The sequence below is a fragment of the Urocitellus parryii genome, chromosome 4 (genome assembly GCF_045843805.1).
Source record: "Urocitellus parryii isolate mUroPar1 chromosome 4, mUroPar1.hap1, whole genome shotgun sequence".
In the NCBI taxonomy this organism is placed as follows: domain Eukaryota; kingdom Metazoa; phylum Chordata; class Mammalia; order Rodentia; family Sciuridae; genus Urocitellus; species Urocitellus parryii.
This window is the reverse complement of record NC_135534.1, coordinates 147,666,361-147,676,807: the sequence shown is the minus strand read 5'-3', so window position 1 is coordinate 147,676,807 and position 10,447 is coordinate 147,666,361. Positions and strand designations below refer to the sequence as shown.

The window sequence follows — 10,447 nt, the reverse complement described above, 5'->3', positions numbered from 1 at the left end:
TAATAATATGAAAGGCTTAAGTGCTTCAATTCAGTAATTTCAATCCCAGGAAATTATCCAAGAATTTTGCGCCAATATTCAATGATCCATATACAAAGATGTTTTTCAGTGGAAAGAAAAAGCCAAAAAAGAATTGTTTATCAATAGAGGACCTAAATTATGTCATATTGCTACAATGGGATACTAGTCTTATAAAGAACAAATGTGCTGATTTAGAAATATCTCAAAAGTGAATTGAGTTAAATAACAAACAAGTTGTGGAATTAGATATATATGTATGAATCCGTACAGATCTTATTTGTATCCAAACAAGTCACCAGTTGAATGGGGTGGCTGATCCCTTTAATTCTAGCAATTCCAGAGCCTGAAGCATTAGGAACACAAGTTGGAGGCCAGCCTCAGCAACTTAGTGAGAGGACTGGGGATGTAGTTCAGTGGTAGAGCGCCCCCAAGTGGAATCCAAAATACCAAAAACATACAAATAAACAATAACAAGTCTGTGTGTGTGTGTGTGTTTGTGTATGTAAAATTTCTGGAAGTATACAAGAAACTTGATTACCTCTGGTGGGTAAGGCTGGGGAGGAAAGTTTCTGAGGGTTTTTATTTTCTAGTTAGCTTTCCCGTATTGTGTCAATTGGATATTTTCAATGAATAAGTAAAAGTGGAGAAACACTGCACCTAAGCCTTTTGAGTGTAGGAGTGAAAGCCAAAGGAGAAAATGAGAAACAGAAAAGGAAAACACTTTTTTCTCTTTGCTTCTTTGAAGCCACAAAGTGCTTTGAGCAGTGCCTGGAAAAAAAAGTAAGCTCTATATAAATCCTAAATTCTAAATAAATGCCAAGTTGTTGTTAGGATTATTATTGGCAATGGTTTTTCTTCTACCTCTGAATACTTCTCAGTCTCCTTCCTCTAGCTGATCTCTAATTTTGGAATCCCTCAGATTTTGACTAGTGGAGAAGATTTATCTATCACTGTAGCCTTAAATTTAAAAAAAAAAAAAAACAAAACAACAACAAAAAAACCCTTGTATTCACAGCCACCAAACTAAAATCAAGCCCAGACTTTACCCCAGTCCCTCAAACTCCTCTACTTACTGATTTCATATTTTTATTTGAATGTTTCAACCACATTTTAAGTCATATATATATGATCCTACTCCTTTCCCCAAATCTCTTCTGGTCTTGTCTTAGATCTCATTGGCTAGAACTTACGAATAATAATTCATTCCCTGGAGTTGAATGCACTGCCACCCAAACAAAACTGGGTTTCTTTTAGCAAGGAAGAAGCTAAGTATGCGGTAGGCACTGTGTGCCACAACTAAGTTCCTGTGCAAGCTAGTGGTAGTATAATTTGAGTGAGTGTCAGTTCCTGCCAGCATCCCCTTCACAGTTTTCCCCTCCCAGGGTTCTCTTTGTATGATCTTTGGCCTCCTTTTGGTTCCTGAAATATACCAATTTCTTTCCTGACTCCTGGCCCTTTGCATTTGATGTTCCTTTCACCTGCATATCTTTTCATTTGAAAGTCTTGGCTAGTGGTCATGCTTCTCTTTTAAGGTCTTAGGTCAAATGTCATACCCTTTGGGAGCCAAGCTAGCCACTAAATCTAAGCCAGATTCTCATTTGCTCTCTAACCTGTAACCTTCTGTCTCATCACTTTGGATATTTCCTTCTTGCCCTTCATAATACTTTTTCTATTTATTCTCACTTGTTAATTATTAAGTTTCTTCCTGCAGTAGAATGTAAGCTCATGAGCATAGTTTGCTTCTTATTCACCTTTGTACCTAAATTGTTCAGAACAGTGCCTGTACATAGTAGGTGTTCAATGAATATGCCGTGAATAAATGGATGGAAATAGGAGTAAATAGATGGATATAAATATAAAAATAAAAATGCAAGATTAAATAAAGACAGAAGAGAACCAAAAAAGAACACAGGTATATTTTTGGTAGGAGACAAATACATATGATCACATAAGAAGTAACCTCATCTTGAGCCATTGCTGGCTTCAAAGCATGCATCTTATGTCCCAAAACAGTAGACACACTTTTTAAAATTTTACAAGTTTTCTTTGTTTATATGGTACTGGGAGTTAAACCCAGGGCCTTCTGCACGCTAGGCAAGTGTTCTACCTCTGAGCAACATCCCCAAACCCTAGGCCTGCCTCCATCTTCTTCTTTTTTTTTTTAAACAAGGTTTAGAACTTAACTATACTCTTGTCTGCTTTTTTTTAATGTTGCAAAATAAAGTTTCTGAGAAATTGCTTGTGTCATAATTTGCTTACTACTCCCAAAGATAAAGTGCTAGCCAGCTGAAACTTAAGGAGCAGATTAGTTTCTTTCTGAATATAAATTAAGTTTAAATAGAAGAACTATATAGTACAAAATGTCCAAGAGAAGTCATAATTATTTAAATATTAAGCCTACAAATGCTAGTGTATTGAACACAAGGCAAAAAGTAACATAGTCTGACTCCTGAACTCTTATAAGTTTTATGAAATAGATGTCATGTGTGGGCCCAGATCCCAAATGACTTCAGGATTGTTAAAAGCCATTCAGTTGTAATTTGATTCTTTCTCTTGAAAACACTCCTAGTACTGGGAGAAATTCTGGAGAAGTGGGTACACTTAAAGAATACTCAAATTTCCAGCTCCTGTTTTGGATTAGGAGATCACTGTTCTTACAACACAGTGCTTCTTTCCCCCTTTAAATGAATTTCCCTCTCAATTACTTTAAAATGTTACATACCACAATAATTTGCTTAACTTACCTATATTAGAGGTGAAGAGATCCATCATGTTTTTTGTATACATATGTGAGTCTTCTATCAAAGAGAACTGCATGTAATGCCACCAAGAATCCTTTTGATGGACTATTTTAGGACAGAAGTTCCACAAAAGGCTATGATATTTTTTTAATTTAACTATATTGATTTTTTAAAAATGTGATTATGAAATTTTTTTGCTGGTACTGGGGCTCAAACCTAGTACCTCACCCATTCTACTCAAGTACTCTACCACTGAACTACAACCCCAGTTTATTTTCAGACAAGATCTTGCTAAGTTGCCCAAACTGGCACTGAACTTGCAATCCTCCAACCTCAGCCTCCCAAGTAGCTGAGATTACATACAGGTGAGTGTCACAACCCCCAGTTGTGAATATTTTTAAACACATATTTACGATAGAAGTACAGAAACTTTATCCATCACCCAGATTCAATAATTATCAAGATTTTTCTACATTTGTTGTATCTATTCCTTTAATGCATTTACTGAATCCTTGAAAGCAAAACCTTAGCATTATATCATTTTATCACTACATAATTTAATATGCATCTCTAAACAATGTTAATATTTGTCTTATATAAACACAAAGGTTTTATCATACCTATAAAAATTAATTTTTTGGTATTTAAACCATAATCAAATTTTCCTGATAGTTTCTATAAGTTAGTTTATTCAAATTAGCTTTCCAATAAAGTCCATATATTACAATTGGTTATTAGGTCTCAACTATCTAGAGAAGTTCTCCTCACTACTAGTACTTCTTGCTTTTCCTTCCTTCTTCTCCTTTCACTTCTTTTCCTTCTCCTTTTCACTTTTAATACCATTGACTTGTTGCAGACTGAGGCAGTTGTCCTATACAGTGTCCCACATTCTAGATATTACTATTATTAACATGTTCTCCTCCCCCATTCACTTCAAGTGAAGTTAGCTTTAGAGTAGTGCTGCCCACTAGAACATTCTGTGATGATGAAAATATTCTACTTGCATTCACTAGTACATAGTCACTAGCCATATATGGCTATTGAGCACTTTGAATATGACTAGTGCAAATGAGGAACTGAGCTGTAAATTTATTTAGTTTTGGTTCATTGAAATAATTATACATGGCTAGCATATTGAATAATGCAACTCTAGTAGCTTGATTAGATTCAACTTGAACTTAGCGAAAGTGCTCCATAGGTGCTTCCTATGAATCATGCAGGGAGATACTTGATGCTACCAATAATGATGTACAGTGATATTAGGACTGATCCTGCTCATGGAAAGTTTTCCCAAAGGGTATGATTTTAACAGTAACCTTTGTGTGTGTGTGTGGCGGGGGCGGGGGGGGGGCTGGAGATTGAACTCAGGGGCACTCAACCACTGAGCCACATCCCCAGCCCTATTTTGTATTTTATTTAGAGACAGGTTCTCACTGAGTTTAGCACATCGCTTTTGCTGAGGCAGGCTTTGAACTCTTCATCCTCCTGCTTCAGCTTCCCAAGCCACTGGGATTACAGAGGTGCACCACTACACCTGGCTTAACAATAATCTTTAAAAAAAAAAACATTAATTACATCTTTATGCAGTTTGTGGGAACCAAGGAAAGAACCCAGTGCAATTCATTGAACTCATATATATTCACAGTAAAAGTCAAAAAGACAAAATGTTCTCTTATATCAGACTGTGAGAAAGCTAAACTGTGAAAGAATATTTTAAAGAAAGTCTTCGAAGGATAATATAAAATACAGTTATTTCTTGGGTCTGGACACTGTGCCTAAAAACAGAACAAAACAAAATCAGTGTTCTGGAAATGCATTACTCCTGAAGCAATCAATTGTTCTATATACTTGGGACTTTCTTTCTTCCTTTTTTTATTTTCTGCAGGCATTTTTCACAAATGCTGATGAATAACAACTCACTTTGGAAATCTAATCTGTTAGTGTTTTTTACACTTACTAATGAATAATTCACTGGCTCCAAAGATTTTAGGACCTAACTCAGTGTTCTCCACTGAGTTCAGACATGAATAAATGGCTTAAGACAGGAATTGACGGTCTTTTTTTAAAAAAATCACTTATTATGGAATGTAGCTGCCTTTGGAGACAACTATAAGGAGGTATGACTATGATGGAGAGAGAAGGCCCTCTTGTCTTTGCCTCATCAGATAACTCAGGTGGCCCTTTTCTTGTGATTAATGGGGAACTGATAGCAGGTTGGAGGGCTCAGTATGCACTGAGAAGTAGCTCTAAAACCTGATGTGACTACCCTTTTGGATGCTGAAGAAACCTACAGGCTGTCTTCCCAGAACAATACACATTTGCACATGCAAGAAAGTTTGCTTATCCGTTCAGGAATGTTAGGGCCTCTGGGATAGGATCACAGAATTAAAAAAAAAAACAAAAAACAAAAAAACCCCACAAAACCAAACAAAAAATCCTCTGCCCTGGAAGTGGAAGTGGCAGACATACTTTGCATGGATACTTTTGTAGCATGCAGTACATAAAATATGGTCCCAAAATCTGAAGAAGTCAGTTCTTGCTCCTTCCTATATTCCCAGATTCACCCTTTCTATTGTTTTATGTTTCCTGTTTGTTTAGGTAAAGATTCCTCTTCTGTACCCCAGATTCCCTTCTCAGAGGCAAATATTACTAGCAGTTTCTGTTGTATTTTTTCAGGAATATTTAAGCATGTAGGAAAACGTAATATTCTGCCTTCCAAAAAGGCAGCATATCATTCACATTTTTGAGCCATGCTCTTTTTCTTAGTTCTATATTTTAGAGATTATTATTGTTTGTTAGGTCTTATAGCTCTGCCCCATTCTTTTTCCATGCTGTGTAATATTTCCACATGTGGCTCACTCATAATTGATTCTATCAGACACTGCTTATTGAACATTTATACTTTCTAGTATTTTTTAATTGTGAATACTGGTACAGCATATGTCAGTGTTTTGTGAAAGCATTTCCACGGGATAAATTTCTAGCAGTGGAATCACTCAGCCAAATTAAATTTTTTGGTAGACATTATCAAATTGTTCTCCTAAGAAGTTATGTGGTAGACAGAATAATGGCTCACAAAGACAGTTCCTATATTATTTCCTATAATGTTACTTAATAAAGGGGAAATTAAAGTTTCAGAAGGAATAAAGATACTAATCAGCTGACCTCAATATAGGAACCTTTTTGTCTGACCGGTCCCAATGTAATCATAAAGATCCTCAAAAATGGAGTAGAGAACCAGAGAGATATGGCAGCATGAGAAAGACTTGGATTGATGATGCTGGCTTTAAAGATGGAGGAAGGGAGCTTAGAGCCAAGGAATTCAGGCAGCTTTTAATTAAAAGTGTAAATGCAAGGATGCAGAAAAGGCAAGGAATGTAACCCTGCTGGTACCTCAATTTTAGCTCAGTGGGGTCCACAAAATTGGAAGATAATAAATTTGTCTTATTTTAAGCCCCAAAGTCTGTGGTAATTTGATATAGTAGCCAGAGAAAACAAATATATGTATTTACATTCCAACCAGCAATGTTTCTCCATACCGTGTCCATTAGTGCCTTAAAAAAAAATAGTTTCTTCCCTTCATATGAATACAATTATTTGAAAAGAAATGTTTGTAATTTTGTGTCTTATAATTAGCTTTTTGGTTAAAAGGAAAATCTCAGTCATGATTGTCATATTCTTGTTCTTCGCACTTTGGCAAATTCTCATTTGAAGAAAGGTTTTATTTTCTCATCTGGGGCCAGGAAATAAGCAGGATGTACTGATGTGTCTTTTCTGCAATGCTGATGTCACTGCTGATCAAGGTGCACTGCAGAAACACTCTACAAGAAACACTTTACAAGAAAATATAAATTAAATATATTCTCTGTTGATTCATTGAGTATCCCCACAGCAAATTAGCAAAAACAGCTGTGCCTGATCCCTTCTCATTGGGTATATTTAGCTTGCCCTCATGTGGTGAGACTGCACCTTAATCACACAATTAACCCTTACAGACTGTGGATCATCTCTACACTTAACATCTATTCCAAGATATTTATTGAGCATCTGCAATGCAAATTAATCAGGGTTCAGACACTTAGCCATGTAGAGTTAACAGATTATGGAGATAAACAGTAAACAGCAATCACAGGAACAAATGTGAAACTACTATTGTGGGAATTGGTCCAAAGGGATTATAGATGAATATAATCATCTAAAATAGTAAGATTCCACCCTATCAGAGAAAGCTGAAGAGCGAAAGTTGTGTGGGATCTGTAAATCTGTACATGTTAATTAATACCTACATTGGCTGACATCCCTAGATAAAGGATACAGAGTGAGGAAAACAAAGGACCAAGAAAAACTGTTTGGCTAGGTAGAATAGGATACAGAGACAAGAAGAATGTTCAGAGAGATGGAGGGAAACCATAACAGGGCTGGGCCATGAAACCAAGCAAGGAGAGTCCAATTGTATGGAGAAAAAGATTAGAAATAGCATACGATGGGAGGATGGACAGTGTGTCTGTAAGATCAATAGGATGTTCTTGTTTTAGGGGCAGTGATGTGGTAGGGCACACCTTGATTAAATATAACTTCTCTTTATTTGTTGTGTAGCCTTGGGCAAAAGGCGATTTATTTGGCTTTAGATTCTGCATCTGTAAATAGGGAATAACATCTCCCTCAGAGTTATTGTGGGAGAGATTAGCTCTTTGTAGATCCTCAATAAAGGTTGATTTTCCCTTGCCTTACACTAGTTACTTATTCATAAATCTGTTTTTATTGTCACTCTCCTTGATATGTTAGTATTGGTGTTGGTGACTTCATCACAGGGCTCGTTTCCAGTTAGCTGTTGTAAGGTAACAAATCAGATCTCTGGATTATAGGAAACCAGGCATCCACCTGTGTATCTCTTGGTATGGGGGAGGGAGGGGAGCTGAGCACAATATGCTAGGAATCAGAAGAGTAAACAATACATCATCATCACACTGTATTTTTCCCTTCCAGGGAAAGAAACGTCAGTGACCAAAATGAAGACCCAATTATTCTCTAGGGACGTCTTTTTGTACCATTTCCAATTGCATAAATTTCCAATGCAAAATATTAATGATAAATGATAACATAAATGTTTTTGTTGTTGTTTTCAGAGATAGCACTGTTCCTCCCAGATTTTTTGGATTGGCTAGAAGTGGCTGATCCTACCTCTCTTCCTTCATTTTTGTTTATCAAATACAATGAATGGGGGGGGGCATGATTTCCTTTACCAATTCAGACCTCTTACTTTGCCTGTCATCTCTGACAGGTTTTTACAATGTGACCCTGGCTCTGTTGCCACTAAAGCAAATGGGGACTGGAACAAACAATACACCATGTCCCTGTATTCCCTTTTTTGTTCCCCCAAATCTAGCCAAGTTAAGGGAATAATGAGAGAAATCTTGATCTGGAAAATCCAGACACATTTTATCTTGAAGGACACTGGCTTTCTCTTATGCACACCGGGAACTCGGGTGAGTGTTATTTGAGAAAGCTACTTTTTTGCGTGTTCACCAGGACAGTTGCTCCTTGGGATGCTGGTAATAGAAGCAAACTAAGCAAGCTAACGTGATGATGTCATTGTTTCTGCAGTCTAACCTAAAACCCCACTGTGAATGGAGACATAAACAGAACTGAAGGCACTGCGGGAAAGATACATTTCACTCATCCAGCTCTGCCACTGGACAGAACACCCTGAGGGAGAGGAGGCACTGCTCGGCATATCACTATGAGGGATGGAGTGCTATCAGTCAGCCTTTCTCCACTCAACTCTTATTGGAGAGGTCACTGATTTCTTGTAAGCTTCTTAAAGAGCAAACGCGTACCTTCTGGGACAGTCAATTATATTAAATTGGAAAATTGTTAACAGAAATTCCAGGACCTGGGGGGTAGTAACTACTAAAATGTGTAGTAATTAAATTATATCGGAGCCATGATTTCATTCCACTGTTAAAAAGGAAATTATAAACATTTAAACATAGTGATTGGGACCACACAGAGTTGATGGAAAGAAATTAGTGCTCCAAACACCTGACCAGGATCCTGCTCCCTCGACAACACCCAGTAAGTCACTGCAGACAGTTGCTGCCCGGGAAGCCGCGCCCCGCACGCGCGTTCCAGGAGGTGTATGGGGCCTCGCTTGTGTTCTAGGGTCGAAGGTTGCGCGTTTGAGTGTCCATGGCAACGCGACGCTTCCGCCTTCTGGAAGCCTACGCTCTGGCGCTGGTTGTGAGAGACCGGTCCCGGTGGGAGGGACCCGGGCTGTGAGGGTCTGATGGGGGATCGAGGGGGTGGGGGGCTGGGGAAGTTTCTGGGAACACTTCCCCAGGGGTTGAGCTAAACTAAGGAAAGTTGGTCCAAGACCCAGCACAAAGGATCTTGTCATTCCAGTCCTTTCGCCCGCGCAGGGAACGATGCCTCTGGAGGCGGTGGTGGAGCTGCAGATCCGGGCGGTAAGAGATTAGCAAACCTCTGTTCCTTAACTCCAAGTCAGACTCTTAAATGGTCTCCCCACCCGCCGCCCCATAGTTTTCACCGCTCTTCTCCCACTTGACACACACACACACACATTATTTTCTTTGGGGACAGATCGTACCTTTTTGTTCTAAGATTTTTATATACGTTTGTATTCCTGGACTTCCTAACCTTTAATTCAGATCAACCTGTTCCTATTTTTCCCCCCAAAGCAACATGTTTCTTAGCTTCATTCTGAATTTGTTGTTTTAAAACAACACTACCTTAAGTCCAAGTAGGATTTTTTCTTTTTCAGAATAAAGATTTGTGAAAGAATTTTAAATTCTCTTTTAAATAACTATGGAATAATTTAATTTTTAAAAAGCCCCATTACTTCCTGATAATGTCACATTTATGAGCCAACCAAATATTATTATGACTTTGGCTTGCTAATTCAAAAAGGGAAATCAGTCAACAAATGTTCTGTAATTATCCACCACATCCTTCCTAAATGAGGTATTGGGGCTGGGGGCTTCATTGTTCTTATTTGGGAGAGAGTCATTCTTCTTCTGCTTCCATTTTCCCATCATTCTGTAGTTAGTGACAGACTGACATTCAGCTTTGTCTCCAAGGTGCTAGGGACTTCTCTCCTGGCTACCATTAGATTATAAGACTAACAGGACACTGCTGTGGATTCTGGCTAGCTTCCATACAATTGGCAAATACTTAAGTTTCATCAGACATGTAGCTGTGAAACAAAGATAATACAATTTTCCTGGTTTTGTTCCATTTTGCTGACAGAAAATAAGGCCAGACCATATCAATTGGGCTTTATTAATTGCAAGCTCTCAAAACTGCAGAAGGTGAAGAATCTCTGGAGAGAAGCCAAGTGATACATACAGGCAAAAATTAAGTTTTCATCTAACAAAATTATTGGTTAATTTTATTTTGATTTTTAAAAGGCATTCCTCAGTGTATAATTAACAATGAAATCAGTTGTCTATTCTACAGTACTTAGAATGTTCCAGAAAATCAGTTGAATTGATCTGTGCTTTAAAAGCCAGCAAACTCAGATCCCAACAGCTAAAACAGGGAATTCCATAAGTATAACTACAAACTGAAAGTTAAGCCCCCAATATTCAGACTTGTGGACACTGCAAGAAGAAATACAATTGCTTTCAAATATCTGGCCTGAATATTGCTGCAGTTACTATGAAGGA

General features: G+C 37.8%; 1 protein-coding gene across 1 annotated transcript in view; it reads left to right on the top strand.

The window, feature by feature from the left end:
• Window positions 1-9,187: 9,187 nt before the first annotated feature.
• Window positions 9,188-10,447, top strand: part of Spata6l (spermatogenesis associated 6 like) — a 39,820-nt gene continuing 38,560 nt past the window's right edge. Inside the window, exon 1 of the mRNA XM_077797333.1 lies at window positions 9,188-9,226. Coding sequence (XP_077653459.1) covers window positions 9,188-9,226 — 39 coding nt within the window. The remainder of the gene's footprint in view (window positions 9,227-10,447) is intronic.